The sequence below is a fragment of the Eurytemora carolleeae genome, unplaced genomic scaffold (assembly GCF_000591075.1).
Source record: "Eurytemora carolleeae unplaced genomic scaffold, Eaff_2.0 scaffold86, whole genome shotgun sequence".
NCBI lineage: Eukaryota > Metazoa > Arthropoda > Copepoda > Calanoida > Temoridae > Eurytemora > Eurytemora carolleeae.
Genome location: NW_019396290.1, coordinates 166362 through 183246, shown reverse-complemented (window position 1 = coordinate 183246; position 16885 = coordinate 166362). Strand labels below are relative to the sequence as shown.

At 31.2% G+C, this 16885-nt stretch overlaps 1 protein-coding gene across 1 annotated transcript in view; it reads left to right on the top strand.

The window, feature by feature from the left end:
• The window catches only part of LOC111700258 (cGMP-dependent protein kinase, isozyme 1), a 27727-nt gene extending 17375 nt beyond the window's left edge, over window positions 1-10352 (top strand). Inside the window, exons 15-21 of the mRNA XM_023471135.1 lie at window positions 1717-2041; window positions 6293-6367; window positions 6513-6554; window positions 6742-6928; window positions 7240-7329; window positions 8724-8829; window positions 9201-10352. Of these exons, the coding sequence (XP_023326903.1) occupies window positions 1717-2041; window positions 6293-6367; window positions 6513-6554; window positions 6742-6928; window positions 7240-7329; window positions 8724-8829; window positions 9201-9353 (978 nt within the window). The 3' untranslated portion in view covers window positions 9354-10352. The remainder of the gene's footprint in view (window positions 1-1716; window positions 2042-6292; window positions 6368-6512; window positions 6555-6741; window positions 6929-7239; window positions 7330-8723; window positions 8830-9200) is intronic.
• The last annotated feature ends 6533 nt before the right edge of the window (window positions 10353-16885 follow it).

Genomic DNA, 16885 nt, shown 5'->3' with positions numbered 1-16885 from the left:
TGTTTTAATTGGTTGGCCCACTATATCATATTATAATATATTATTATTACCAGGTATATATTTATAATTAACTATACTATGATATTATATCATATTAAATATATATTAATAACGAGGAATATATTTATAATTAACTATACTTGATATTATATCATATTATAATATATTATTATTACCAGGTATATATTTATAATTAACAATACTATGATATTATATCATATTATAATACATTATTATTTCTAATATTTGTATATATATGATTTACATGTTGTTACCTGTCAACACTTATGTCGTGTTAAAGGTAACACAACTAAACCCATCCTATAGGTATTCATGTACACAAACTATGTACTTCATGTAGTTTATTAAAGAAAAAATATTACATCAGCGAATATTTCAAATAAAGCTAAGCGATATCGGAACTAAAAATTAATGCAGTAAACTTGAGGAAACTAAAGTACGTCTAGAATGGCCGTACTTTCAAAGGGAGCACATGGAGTAAATAAGGTGGACTTGTATATTGCTTATGAAGTGGGGGAAAGGGGAGAAACAGATGAGAGCGAAAACGAGGACAATTAAAATTCTGAATATAATAAATAATATTGTGTAAGTGTAAGGGCAAGGTTGGATAAATGTTGGTTTGAATAAAGCATATTTAAATCCTAAAGTATGCACTGCTAGTTCAATTCAAATATCAATTTGAACTTAGATTGGAATAGACCTGTAAATTCTAGATCTAATGGTCTGACAGTTATGGCTAAGAACACCATATACCCTCTGCTAGACCTATACCTAGATACATAGATAGATAGATAGATAGATAGATAGATAGATAGATAGACATGTAATTGTATACCCTCACCTAGACCTAGACCTAGACACATAGATAGATAGATAGATAGATAGATAGATAGATAGATATATAGATAGATAGATGGATAGATATATAGATAGATAGATAGATAGATAGATAGATAGATAGATAGATAGATAGATAGATAGATAGATAGATAGACATGTAATTGTATATCCTCACCTAGACCTAGATACATAGATAGATAGATAGAAAGATAGATATATAGTCATGTAATTGTATATCCTCACCTAGACCTAGATACATAGATAGATAGATAGATAGATAGATAGATAGATAGATAGATAGACATGTAATTGTATATCCGTAGATCTAAAACTAGACCTAGATAGATAGATAAATAGACTTGTATACCCTCACAAGTCACCAAGACCTAGACCTATTTACATTGATAGATAGATAGACATGTATACCCTCACCAAGACCTAGCCCTTGACACAGATAGATAGACATACATGTATACCCTCACCAATACCTAGACCTAGATACATTGATAGATAGATATACATGTATAACCTCACTTAAACCTAGACCTAGAGAAAAATTAGAAAAACAAAATATTCCCATATTGGGAATGAGTAACACAACTAAACTTATTTTACTGCAAAAGAAGTTTATAAAATCAAAAAAGAATTTACTTGTATAAACTGCACTTCTGACTTCTGCATTTTTCTCTGTTTTATCTTTTCTTCTAAATCTTGAAATTTTGAACATTCCAAAAATTGGTGTTTTTTCTCTTGAGGGAATTGACTAAAAATATAATTGTTCATTATTCTACATATATATATAATGTGTACAGGGGTCCAAACTTTTGAGTGGTGAATCATTTAATCTCCACCTAGTGCAGAACAAAGGATTATTTAAATCCTCCTGGATATTCAGTGGTGATTGTATCCTGCAGAGATAACTTAAAAGAAGGGATTAAGCACTCATTTCTCATAAAAGTTAATAAGTGGACAGGGTCAACTTTTAACCAGCTGTACAGTACAATTACCGACGGGACGGTACGTCAAATGAATTTAAGTTTATATGGCGTTGAAGATTATGGTCATTTTACAAACATTTTTAATTTTAGATTGTATAAAACGTACAGGGATGAGAAGTATATATATATGCTGATGGAGGCCAGTCTTGGAGGAGAACTCTGGACTATTCTTCGAGATAGAGGTACATTTTTTATAATATATATTCAACCCTAATACTTAAAACAAGTGAGTGTTATAGTCTGCAAACGGAAACCCTTGATATTAATGGCTGCCGAAGAGTATTATGTACGTATTGGGAACGGCCTATGTAAAATTTCAAACTTGGCCCGGTCTCTTTTGTCTCTTGTGATAAAAATACTTTTGGGAGTTGACTTCTTTTTTATTTATTTTTTGATAAAGCATAAAATTTTACAATACACAAGTATGTACAATTTTTGTATTTGACTATTGTACTGCTGGGGATGAGTCCAGTGAGTAGTGACCATGAATTTATTGATTTTATAAATAATAAATAAGAAGCAATATAAGAAACTTTGTTAAACGTATTATGAATATATTTCTTTTAAATAAACTAATCTTTGAAAAATGGAAGATTATTTCTCCTCTAAACTCATCAGAAATATTATCAAATTTTTTGCATTCAAAAGAGGTTCAATAGAAATTAAGAATGACTTCAGAAGTCTAACTTTTTAGTTAATTCCTTGCTATTTGACAGAATGGAAATTCATTTTTGTAGTTTATGCACAGAACAGTTAGAATAAATCAGCACTGTCGCGTACCGGCGTCTAACTTTTTAGTTAATTCCTTGCTAATTGACAGAATGGAAATACATTTATGTGTTTTATGCACAGAACAGTTAGAATAGAATCAGCACTGACGCGTACCGGCGTCTGATAAGCCGGTACGCGTCGTTTGAAAGTGCTCAATGCCGCAACGTTTATGTAAAAATGCACAATGGGCTTGAAGAAATAAAATATTTTTTTTCCATAATTACTAAGATTAAGTTCTAGCCAAGCTCCCTCCCCGGACTAATCAGAGTGAGACCAGTTCGGTTTCTTCTATTTGAAGTCATATGCGTTTTGGTCTATGATTAAACAATCTTTAAACTTACGGATTTGTTAGTCCCTTATGCATGTCATTAAAAAAGCATATGCCGACCAAAAAGTAAAAAAAGGAAAGAAGGCAAAAAAAACAATGTTTAATAGGTCAAATTGTGATTGAAAGTCACAGCTTTCTGGATAAATTGACAGAACTGTTAAATCCACGTGCTGGACCCATTGTGGAGAGTTTTTCTGCAAACAATAATGTGCAAAACATATACAATGACTCCAAACTCTACATTCGATTTATTGATTACTCAGAAATATACACCTATGTCCTATACGCAGCTGCACTCAGGCAGGGCGGTCCGCGTCAGTGTTGGTTCTAAACGTTATGTTCTGTGAGTTTAATACATGTAAGAAATCACAAAACCTCCTATACTGAGACTGTCTTGTGCACGAAAAGTGTTAAATGAATGATACCACGGCCACCGTACGGTATACGGATTTGTAACAATTACTGTTTTTTAAAATCTGGAAATTGTTCTTAATATTCATCCCAATTGACGTTAACATTTTGTCCTGAACATTCCTTTAATAGTTCTGCACATTTCTTTGATTGTTCTGCACATTTCTTTAATTGTCCTGCACATTTCTTTAATTGTCCTACACATTTATTTAATTGTCCTAGACTTTTCTTTAATTGTTCTAGACATTTCTTTAATTGTTCTGCACATTTCTAATTGTCCTACACATTTATTTAATTGTCCTAGACTTTTCTTTAATTGTTCACATTTCTTTAATTGTCCTACACATTTATTTAATTGTCCTAGACTTTTCTTTAATTGTTCTAGACATTTCTTTAATTGTCCTAGACTTTTCTTTAATTGTCCTAAACATTTCTTCGTTTGTTCTAAGCATTTCTTTAATTGTCCTAGACTTTTCTTTAATTGTCCTAGACTATTCTTTAATTGTCCTAGACTTTTCTTTAATTGTCCTACACGTTTCTTTAATTGTTCTGCACATTTCTTTAATTGTCCTACACATTTCTTTAATTGTCCTAGACATTTCTTTAATTGTCCTTGACTTTTCTTTAATTGTCCTAGACATTTCTTTAATTGTCCTAGACTTTTCTTTAATTGTCCAAGACTTTTCTTTAATTGTCCTAGGCTTTTCTTTAATTGTCCTAGACTTTTCTTTAATTGTCCTAGACTTTTCTTTAATTGTCCTAGACTTTTCTTTAATTGTCCTAGACTTTTCTTTAATTGTCCTACACATTTCTTTAATTGTCCTAGACTTTTCTTTAATTGTCCTAGACATTTCTTTAATTGTCCTAGACTTTTCTTTAATTGTCCTACACATTTCTTCGTTTGTTCTAAGCATTTCTTTATTGACCAATAAATCTTTCTAATTGTCCTAAATTATCAGCTGTCATTGTCCTAAAAAATCCTTTAATTTTCCTAAACTATCCTGCCCGTGTCCTAAACACTCGTCTAATTGTCATAAACAATCCTGCTCGTGTCCTAAAAATTTATCTTAAAGGGAGTGTTCGCGAAAAATGAAAGGGGTATAGGCTTAATGTAATAAAAAATCGCTTTTGATTGCTACTGATATTAATTCTATCTGTTGCGTCTATAAGGAGAAAATTGTTGAAGACGTCTCATATACCATATAACTTTTTTATTTTTTAGAAAACGTTTCTAACGGATTTCGAAAAATGTGAGTGGTGCGCGGCATTCTTAGATAGTTGCGCAAGCGACAAGAGAAATAAAATTATAAAATTATAAAATATAAACTGTATACAAATGTGGCGAAAAATAATCGATAACTATAGGTTGTAATATCTGAATGATTTGTTTAAAATTAAAATGATTTTTTTACGGTCTAAGTCGTATGTTGCAATTTTCTCAATTTGTAAGGACGCTAAGTTATTCGGTATATGAAAAGTCTTCAACAATTTTCTCCTTATAGACGCAACAGATAGAAGTAAGATTAGTAGCGATCAAAAGCGCTTTTTTATCGTATTAAGCCTATACCCCCTTTCATTTTTCGCGAACACTGCCTTTAATGTCATGAAAAATCCTGCCCTTGTCCTAAACAGTCCTGCTCGTGTTCTAAAAACTCCTTTTATTGTCCTTAACATCCTCTATAATTGTGATAAACATTCCTGTAATTGTCCAAAAAAATCCTCCTTATGTCCTAAAAAATCTTGCTCTTGTTATAAACAATCTTTCTCTTGTCCTAAACAATCTTGCTCTTGTCCTAAACAATCTTGCTCTTGTTATAAATATTTCTCTCTACTTGTCCTAATTAATCCTCTTGTACTGATGATTTCTCCAAAACTCAATTAAATGACTTAACTTTAAATATCGTTGGAAAAAAAAATCCAAAAGTAAAAACAAGAAAACCGCAGAGAGAAGTTTGCATCCTTCAATCTATTTTATCAATTAGAAATTCTGGGGAAAGTTTGCAACTAAAAAGATTTTTTTTTTGTAAATTCAAAACTTTCAAAATACAGAAAATAATATTTATATTTTTTTAAGTAACTGTCGAGGTCGATGTAATTTCAAGTGACCCTATATTATAATCGATAATCTTTAAACCTTTCACAAAGTAACAATGTTGAAGATGTCGTCGTCGTTTTCTATTCTGAAAAATAATTTGGTCAATTTCCATCCTTGTCTCTGTAGCATTAATACTCAAGTTGCTTCTATATAGAAAACAAGTAATTAGATATAATTGTTTTAAGATAGGAAAGCTATTTTTTTTTGTTATATTGAAGGTGTTATAATGAGCAGCAATTAAACCATTTAAAGGGAGAGACCGGCTAGACATAAAAGTGCAGTATTGTAGAGAAAAACTTTAGGATTAATTGATTAAGTTTTAATTATCGAGCGTAAAAATACTTGTAAATAATTGCAAAAAACGTTTCCTCTGCTGACTGAAACAACTGGTCAAATATTTCATATTTCATATTTTTATTCAACTACAAAGCACGAGATAATACAAATAAAAAATCCACAATTTACTATGTAGTTTGGACCCGCCTAACCAGAGTAGGTTGTTTTAATTGGTTGGCCCACTATAAACGAATGAGAATTGCAGATAAAAACAATGTACATTGTACATTTTAAACATAAGAATGATAATAAATCAGGTAAAAGGTAAGGAGGAAGGTGAGGGAGTATAAAGAAAAGGGAGGATACTCAGCGTAAGGGTTGGAACAGAGGGTAACATAAGTTATTAGAATCATGTTTATGAACTAGAGGGTGAAGAAGATAGTAAAGACTAAGTTTNTTTAGGTTGGTTTGATGATAGTACAACAAGGTTCTATATGGATTGTTTAGGTTGGTTTGATGATAGTACAACAAGGTTCTATATGGATTGTTTAGGTTGGTTTGATGATAGTACAACAAGGTTCTATATGGGTTGTGTGGTCAGCGCTCTAGATTATCTTCATAGCAGAGGAATATTCAATTAATTACTCAGATTTTCACAAAACAAATCTTCATACAAATTTTGTTTCGTTTTTTCTAAAACTATTGTGATTGTTATTTACAAAATCACAAAAAAACTACATATCTGAAGGATACTTGATTGGATATGTTGTAGGAATAATTTACAGAGACTTGAAACCAGAAAATCTACTGCTAGGTAAAATTGATAAAGTATATTTTTAGGTGAATGCATGCATATTGAAAACTGTAAGCAAAGTATCGACAATCGTGAAAGTGTTTTTGAGATTATTAGTTATATAAATTATTATTCTGGCCCAAGGAAGACCAGAAACCTTCATATTTTGGTTCATGACACTTTTTAATTTTTAAATTCTGAAAACTAGATTGCGAGGGGTATGTGAAAATGGTAGATTTCGGGTTCTCCAAGTTTCTAATCCCTGGTGAGAAAACCTGGACCTTCTGTGGAACCCCTGAGTATGTTGCCCCTGAGATAATATTGAACAAGGGGCATGACAGGGCTGTGGATTTCTGGTCCCTGGGTATCCTTATGTACGAACTACTAACGGGAACGTAAGTATTAAACATGTTTGTAAATGATAATATTTTATTGTCATAAATATTGCGAATTTTCTTTTAAAAAACTTAATAATTTGAGTAAAAAAGTTTAACTTTGAAGAAACCACATTCTAGAATAAATCTAGTTTAATTCTATTTAACAACCTTTCTTACAAAATTTCTTCAATATTTTTCCAAATTTTTTTGTAAAATTTCTATGAAAAATTTATGAATTTACTTTTTGAATAATTAAATTAGTATGACGTTTATGTTCTCTTGCAGTTGCACGTGAAATATGATTGAATAATTGTGTTGACAATATTTAGACCTCCGTTTACAGCCTCCGATCCCATGAAGGTCTACAATATTATCCTCAGAGGATTTGATCAACTAGACTTTCCTCGGCATATAACAAGGTGATTTAATGGTTTCCTTGGCATTTAACAAGGTGATTTAGTGGTTTCCTCTGCATATAACAAGGTGGTTTAAGGGTTTCCTCTGCATATAACAAGGTGGTTTAATGGTTTCCTTGGCATTTAACAAGTTGGTTTAAGGGTTTCCTCTGCATTTAACAAGGTGGTTTAATGGTTTCCTTGGCATTTAACAAGGTGGTTTAAGGGTTTCCTCTGCATATAACAAGGTGGTTTAGTGGTTTCCTCGGCATATAACAAGATGGTTTAAAGGTTTCCTCTGCATATAACAAGGTGGTTTAAGGGTTTCCTCTGCATATAACAAGGTGATTTAATGGTTTCCTCTGCATATAACAAGGTGGTTTAAGGGTTTCCTCTACTTGGCATTTAACAAGGTGGTTTAAGGGTTTTCTCTGCATATAACAAGGTGATTTAATGGTTTCCTTGGCATTTAACAAGGTGGTTTAAGGGTTTCCTCTGCATATAACAAGGTGGTTTAGTGGTTTCCTCGGCATATAGCAAGGTGGTTTAGTGGTTTCCTCAGCATATAGCAAGGTGGTTTAATGGTTTCCTCGGCATAACGCAAGGTGGTTTAATGGTTTCCTCGGAAAATAACAAGGTGATTTTAAGGATTTTCTCGGCAATAAACAAGGTGGTTTAGTGGTTTCCTCGGCATATAGCAAGGTGGTTTAATGGTTTCCTCTGCATATAGCAAGGTGGTTTAAGGGTTTCCTCGGCATATAGCAAGGTGGTTTAATGGTTTCCTCGGCATATAGCAAGGTGGTTTAATGGTTTCCTCTGCATATAACAAGGTGGTTTAAGGGTTTCCTCTGCATATAGCAAGGTGGTTTAGTGGTTTCCTCTGCATATAACAAGTTGGTTTAATGGTTTCCTCGGTATATAGCAAGGTGGTTTAGTGGTTTCCTCGGCATATAGCAAGGTGGTTTAGTGGTTTCCTCTGCATATGACAAGGTGGTTTAAGGGTTTCCTGTGCATATAACAAGGTGGTTTAATGGTTTCCTCGGCATATAGCAAGGTGGTTTAGTGGTTTCCTCTGCATATAACAAGATGATTGTATTATTGTATATGAATAAAAATCAATAAAGCAATGCACTGAGTTTCTTAATATTCAACGAGTCGGTTTTTCTTACAATATATTTATATACAAAAGNGCATATAGCAAGGTGGTTTAGTGGTTTCCTCGGCATATAGCAAGGTGGTTTAATGGTTTCCTCGGCAAATAACAAGGTGATTTAAGGGTTTCCTCGGCATAGAATTAGAAGATTTAAAGAGGTTTCTTGGCATATAACAAGATTCCTGAAATGAGTCGTCATGAAATCTTGAATTAAACTTCATATTTTAATAATAACCTTTTGACTCGGCATTTTTATTTTCTACAGGGTGGCTGTAACGATCATGAAGAAATTTTGCCGTGACAACCCAGTAGAACGACTTGGTTATCAGAAAGACGGGGTCATGGACATCAAAAAGAATCGTTGGTTTCAGGTAAAGATATAGGATAATGCAGGAAGACCCATAAAACTGTGGAAATAGAAGATGACTGTTATAGCCTCAAGTTTTGATTTTTAATAGGACAGTGAAGATGATACATTGTAATAGTGAAGTATACAACTGCAAACAGATTCATTTCACTTTATAAGTTAATTTACAAGCTACTTGCGAAGTCTTTTGCTTTACAGCGACATCCGTACTCATAAATTTTGTATTCAAATTCCAGAGTTTTATGGGACTCACTGCATGAACATTTTATAAACTTTTTGTTCAGAAAATTACGATAAGTTTTTATTTATTCAATCCACTTCTTTTGACCAAAAAAAGTAAAAAAAATTGGGTTTGCTATAACTTACTGTTATTAGGGTTTCGATTGGGATGGGCTGTCGACACGAACATTGTCGCCCCCGATCCTACCGACAGTCCACTCGAAGACCGACACATCAAACTTCGACAAGTTTCCTCGTGACGCTGCTGTGCCGAAGGATGAAAACTCTGGTTGGGATCTCAACTTTTAATCATTCTTTATTAAATTTTATTTTTATGCTTCTTGTACTGGGTTCTTAGAAAGTATTTTTGTTATTTATGAATTATATTTAAAATTATATTAGGGAGCAGGGTGTATTCCAACTTTTTAGGAAACACCTTTTTTAAAATGTTATATTTTTTTCGGCCACCAAAACCAAATTTTCTTAAAGAATGAAACCTCAGAGACCATTTTATTCTTAAACAATTATGGCTCATTGCAGCAACAAAATAAATTTTAAAAGACTATTTATAAAGTTTTTTTGTTTAATGCAAACAAAATCAGTTTTGCTCATCTTCAAAGTTTCATCGATTTTGGGTAACTCGTTACATACTTTACTGTAATTGTGAATCATATTGTTATTGCTAAACCAATTTTGTCTAGAAAACATCCAAATTGCTGTTCTTAGACTAACCTTAGACTCAACACAAATAAACTAAATTTTTTGTTCTGATTTCAGAAGCACATAGATGGTTAATGCTCAAATTAGATTTTTAGAACAAAATACTGGTTGACGTTGAATTACGTAGAGTATAAATAAAAACTGGGTATGTATTACACGAACTAAGAAGAGTTTGTCTATAGTTAGTCTGTGATGTTGCTGCTTTATTTAAAGTGTATGAGCTCAAACCAAACTTTGTAAAAAAAAATTTGATCTCAATTTTGAATTATGAAATCAAAAATTAATCTGGGTATTATTATTATGTGTATTAAAGTATATGAACATTAACAATGAACATGGGATTTGAGTAATGACATATATGGTATTTGTTCCACAAGACTATTATAGATATAAAATGGTATACCTGTCTTTGAAAAGCTCATAAGACGTACAATCAGTTTTTTAAACATTGTCTATTATCTACGGAAATCATAGAATATATTTAAATGTCTTTTAATTAATTTTATTGTAAACTTGTAAATGTAAATTGTATATGTAATTTTATTGTAACTAGTATGTGTAAATTCAGTAAATCACCCTTCTTATTTGTCTAGGAAAATTTGTAAACATAAGTTTATAAAATAATGAATTGATAGTTGTTGGAAACCATATTAAGAAATTTTGTTTAACAATGCTTTTCAATCTATAGAATCTTAACTCTATGGTCGCATCTCACGCATTACACGGTACTATTAATATTAGATAAAATGAGGTTGTTTTAATAGATTACCCCTCCCTCCCCTCCCCTTCTCTCTCATACACACACACACACACCATTCAGGCGAATGTGCAACTTCAAACAATAACCTTCGATGTAATAAAACAAAGGAATTGAGTTTTTATCACAAATTCTAATTTTTTAATTCCTATGTCTTTCCAACCTTAAGTTGTAAACCTTAGATATTTCAAACTATGTATTTTGTTAGAACAAATAATTTGAGTTTGAAATATCAAAGATTTACATAATAAGATTGGAAAGATATAGGGATTAGAAAACTTGAGTTTGTGGCAAAAAAATCAGTTCCTTTGTTAGTAAATATAAAGCTTCCCTCAGCGCTCGGCCCCCTCTATCAGTCCTAAACCATGACCTAACTAAAAATATCTGCTGATAATATATTAATCAGATGGCAGCTCTATATCGCTCATTTTATATTTTAAAACTTTTGTCAAAACAAGCTGTGGTTTTCGATCATAATTTAACCGATATAATTAATTTGATGGATAAACTGACAATTAGTGAATGTCTTTTTTTTATTATTGTCTTTGATATCCAACAACTTAACAAATTATGGAAGAAGACATTTAGAACTGTTAACCGACTGTCATGTTTTGCGGGACAACATGTATAGAAGAAAACGCGATTTAAAAAAAAATTGAAAAAAACTGAACGCATCTTGGTTAGTCAAGAGTGACTTGCCCCCTAAGCCTGTTCTACACGCAGTGCTTGGCTCTCAACTGGTTTTTGGGTAATATACATTATAAATTCTATTCTCATTGGTGATTTTTTTGGGTTGCACAAGCTTTTAGGGTCCTTTCCCAGGAATAATGCAGATTAAGTATAAAGTGGGCATTAAAGTAATTAAGTGGTTATAACTTATAAATGAACACAAAGCGCAGATAAGTATATAATAGTGAATAAAAAGTTTGGTTTGAAGGGAATTCAAATTTTCAGTGCGCCGTCCGTTTATAAATGATTATCATCCTGTATCATGTATATATGTTTAAACACAAAAACAAAACTTACATAAATAAAATATAAACTTAATGACGTCAGTAACAAAATAAATCTCAGCGATATTATTTTGATGTTATATAATGATGACAATTTTAGTGTTGTAAAATTGATATTGAAATAAACATAACGTACATGTAATTTAGTTTTTGCCAAAATCTAGTGCATGAATTTCTTAAACCAATCTAAATCATGCTGTATTTTGCTTGGGAACCCAGCACTGCCAAGATTACTAAAAGTTACTTCAACGTTTACCCGCACTTGAACGATTTTACCGGGAAACGAAATTTTCGCTATTAAAGTCGACCCACACAACTTAGAATCTGGAAACCAAGCTAATAACATTTCCCCCCCCCCCCCCGAGTTCCCCAATCAAGATTGGAGGTGAATCGGTCCAGGGGTTTCTGAGTTATGATCGGACAAACAAACAAATAGACACCCAAACATATATATATATATATGCTGCTGGATTAAATCAAAAACATGTCTTGGCTGGCAATAGTTTTTCTTCTATCTTTGAAAATGGTTATCTTTACTGCATCTAGCGTGAAAATGTGGAAACTGTTAAATTAGCATTTAATAACATATTTGATGTCAGTATACTGTATAACATTGTTTAAATGTAGGGAAATAATATGAACTATAAGGATTAAAGAATTTCTTTTCTTTTCATGCTAAATAATACTACTTTTAGAACCATGAATGTCAAATATTGATTACTGTCAAGAGAAGCTAATAAAGCTAAATACCACTAAGATACATTTGATTTTTGGAAAAAGTTTTAGATTAGTAGAAACATAACCAATCATTTACTAGGAAAACTATTTGCTTAGTATCAACATCAAATACAATTCATTATTGTTGCTTACCTATTCTACATTTTTCTGGTTCTCACTGCTTTCTTTGCCTAAATCTATGGATTTTGTAATTAAATCTTTTAGATGTTTTGTAATTAAATCGTCTAGATATTTTGTAATTGAATCGTCTAGATATTTTGTAATCAGATCGTCTAGATATTTTGTAATTGAATCGTCTAGATATTTTGTAATTAAATCGTCTATATATTTTGTAATTAAATCTTCTAGATATTTTGTAATCAAATCGTCTAGATATTTTGTAATTAAATTGTTTAGATATTTTTTAATTTAATCGGTTACATATTTTGTAATTAAATCGTCTAGATAGTTTGTAATTTAATCGTCTAGACATTTTGTAATAAACTCGTCTAGATATTTTTTAATTAAATCGTTTAGATAGTTTGTAATTAAAACGTCTTGATAGTTTGTAATTAAATCGTCTAGATATTTTGTAATTAAATCATATATAAAGTTTGTAATTAAATCATCTAGATAGTTTGTAATAAAATCGTCTAGATGTTTTGTAATTAAATCGTCTAGATATTTTTGAATTAAATCGTCTAGATAGTTTGTAATTAAATCGTCTATATATTTTGTAATTAAATCGTCTAGATATTTTGTAATTAAATCGTCTAGATATTTTGTAATTAAATCGTCTAGATATTTTGAATATGTGTAACATCTTCCTAGTAAATATTTTTCAGGCTGGGCGTGTGGGAGGAAAGGTTCTGACCGTTTTGAATGTATTATCTGTTCAGAAATCATATTAATTTCATAAGAGGGAGTGTCCTGAAGAATATTGTATTTATTATGATTCTTCTACTTTCTCACCACGCGGTTCAACGCCATATTGTTTTTCTTCTGACATTATCATCATCATTTTAAAATGGCGTCTGCCTTCATTAGATACAACTTGTAGGAATAAGAAGAAGCAAAAAGAGTACTGTTTATGAAGCGCGATGTCCCAGATTTATCGTTCAGCATATCTCTAAATCGTGATTTTAACAGAAAATTTTAAAAGAATAAATCATTTTACAGATTTGTACGCACCAGGGCTAAAACAAAAATCTTCAAAAAATCTAGAATTAATTTGTCGTATTCTATACCTATTCACTACGTCTACAGGTTTTTACATAGTTTTTATATAATATCCATATAATATTTATGTAATTTTTATATAATTTTTATATAATTTTATATAATTTTTATATATGTAAAATTTAATATCATTTTTTAGCTTTCTTTGTTTTCTTTTTTCTTGGTAGTTTGTAACTCGAATGTCTCTTGATTGAAGAAAAGTATATTTNATTGTATACTGTATATACAGGGTTTATATTGTATACTGTATATACAGGGTTTATATTGTATACTGTATATACAGGGTTTATATTGTATACTGTATATACAGGGTTTATATTGTATACTGTATATACAGGGTTTATATTGTATACTGTATATACAGGGTTTATATTGTATACTGTATATACAGGGTTTATATTGTATACTGTATATACAGGGTTTATATTGTATACTGTATATACAGGGTTTATATTGTATACTGTATATACAGGGTTTATATTGTATACTGTATATACAGGGTTTATATTGTATACTGTATATACAGGGTTTATATTGTATACTGTATATACAGGGTTTATATTGTATACTGTATATACAGGGTTTATATTGTATACTGTATATACAGGGTTTATATTGTATACTGTATATACAGGGTTTATATTGTATACTGTATATACAGGGTTTATATTGTATACTGTATATACAGGGTTTATATTGTATACTGTATATACAGGGTTTATATTGTATACTGTATATACAGGGTTTATATTGTATACTGTATATACAGGGTTTATATTGTATACTGTATATACAGGGTTTATATTGTATACTGTATATACAGGGTTTATATTGTATACTGTATATACAGGGTTTATATTGTATACTGTATATACAGGGTTTATATTGTATACTGTATATACAGGGTTTATATTGTATACTGTATATACAGGGTTTATATTGTATACTGTATATACAGGGTTTATATTGTATACTGTATATACAGGGTTTATATTGTATACTGTATATACAGGGTTTATATTGTATACTGTATATACAGGGTTTATATTGTATACTGTATATAAATTATACAGGGTTTATCAGATAAACGCTTATTTATATAAAAAGTTCTGAGCCCGCGATTAAAAAAATTCGGGAAAATACGGCTCGTTGGGCATTATTTACGGCTTAAGCTTTCGGATTTAAGCTGCATTCAAGCTTTTCCATTGGGCCTAACTCCTCAGTCGAGCCGAAGATCTTGCAGCTGTCAATCACGTGACACAAGCTGTCGTCAGAGTTGATTCGAAGATTGGGTTTAAAGTCGGGCTTAAGGAATTACGGCTCGAGTCGAAGTTTTTAAATCGCAGGCTCTGATCATTGATCGTTTTGGATATTTTGAAAATCTGTATAACATCTCGATCGGCGAATAGATAGATCGCTTAATGATCGTTCTGTGTATAGGAAAGACGAGGTAATATTTGATATTGAGATAAAATGTCACGCAAAAGTTTTGATCTCCGTTGAATGATTACTTGACCACCCAGAATCGTGTAGTATGCATATCTCAGGGCTCTAGCTTCCAATACAAATTATTCAATCTATCAATATCCAGGGCAAACTAGCCTCACAATCAGGTCCATTTATCATTGTTTTCTAATTTATCATTTTATACTCTCATCTAGATTTTATTCTCATGTCCTAACATTATACTTGAAATTCTTTTAAAATATTAATCAAAATGTTCTTCTTGTGTGTTCCACTTTATTCAGAAGGAGATATTTGGCTGGGAGGGGTTTGACCAATAAAAGATTGGTTCAACTCTCTTCAAGAGAGAGAAGTACTTACACTGCGAACTAGACGAAAAGGAGAGCGTAAAATTAATTTGACATTTCTGGTACGGCTTTGTGACCTCGTAGATTTTTTAGCTATGGGCAAGTCTATCTATCTATCTATCTATCTATCTATCTATCTATCTATCTATCTATCTATCTATCTATCTATCTATCTATCTATCTATCTATCTAACTAACTAACTCTCTATCAATCTGTCAGGCTGCCTGTCTGTGTGTCTATCTATCTTTCTATTTATCTATATATCTATCAGTCTAAGACGTGCATACTTAAAAAGGATCAGTCAAAATATCATCCAAAAATATATCATTCAATCACAACGAGAATGAGAGTTAGACGGACCAACCAACATGACAGACAAATTTTGCATCGTAAAAACTAGACAAACAGACACACTGCACAAGCTGGGGACAACGAGAAGAGAAATAGAAATATGTGAAAGAAATAAAGAAAACTAGGAATGATACAATTTTGGTGTAATATAACGAAAACATTGTGAAAGCAACTTTAATACTTAGTTACTTAAAGGTAATAAACTAAACTAATTTCAATTAACCCTCCATTGATAGAGTGGCATGTTTGATTCACGAGAGTACCCTTAAAGTTTAAATTATTAAATTTCCATATTTTAGTTTTGAAAACGGAATATAGTGCATATCTCGCTCCAGTAACAAAGAAGAGTTGACAGATTTTCAAGCTAGAAAACCGACGTTATCTTCCGCATTACTGATACAATTAGTGTTTGAATCGGGCATATGTCCCTCATCAAATCTTCCTGAATATACAAATATTTAATTGCTGCAATGTAGGACATTAATAAGCCTAAAAACGTTTAGTTTTTTTATTCTTACCATAAAATCCCAATTGTTAAATGGTTGTTAATCTAAAAGTATGGAAACTTTAACTATCGAATGGAACGGTATCGCACCGAATTAAGAACAGTAAACATCAGAATTCTAACCGTCTTCTTAACTATGGGATTGTACAAGACCCAGCAGTGCAACTTCAATGATAAGAAAACGGACATCGAATTAGTTTATGTTAGGTTAATGAGAGCTTTGGCTTTTTTATTAAAATCTTTAAATTTAAATATACTTTTTTCTATCTATTTGTTTATCTATCTATCTATTTATATATTGTCAATATCTATTCATCAATCTATCTATATATTTAGGGATTGTAAGCAATCATCTATCTCTCTATCTATCTACCTGAATTTGCATCTTCCTGTGTATCTGTATACCTATCCTGTCTGGGGTGTATAAAATGATAAGTGTATATGAACAAGTGTAATTTTCTTCCAGACAAAAAGGGAGTGCGTGGGAGGGGGTTCAGGGCAGACAGAAAACTAGAAAAGTCGANGGGGGGGGGATCTCAATTTAATTTTTTCACAAAGTTCCTAATTTTTTTCAGATTTTATAATAAAAAAAATACAGAAATGTAATTTTTAACATGTTCTCCGTTGCAGGGTCTGCCAAAATTTTCAGGTTTTTCCAGTAATATAAATTTGCAGTTAATTTGCAATGTAAAAAGCTATTCTTAAAATTTTCCAGACTCAATTAATA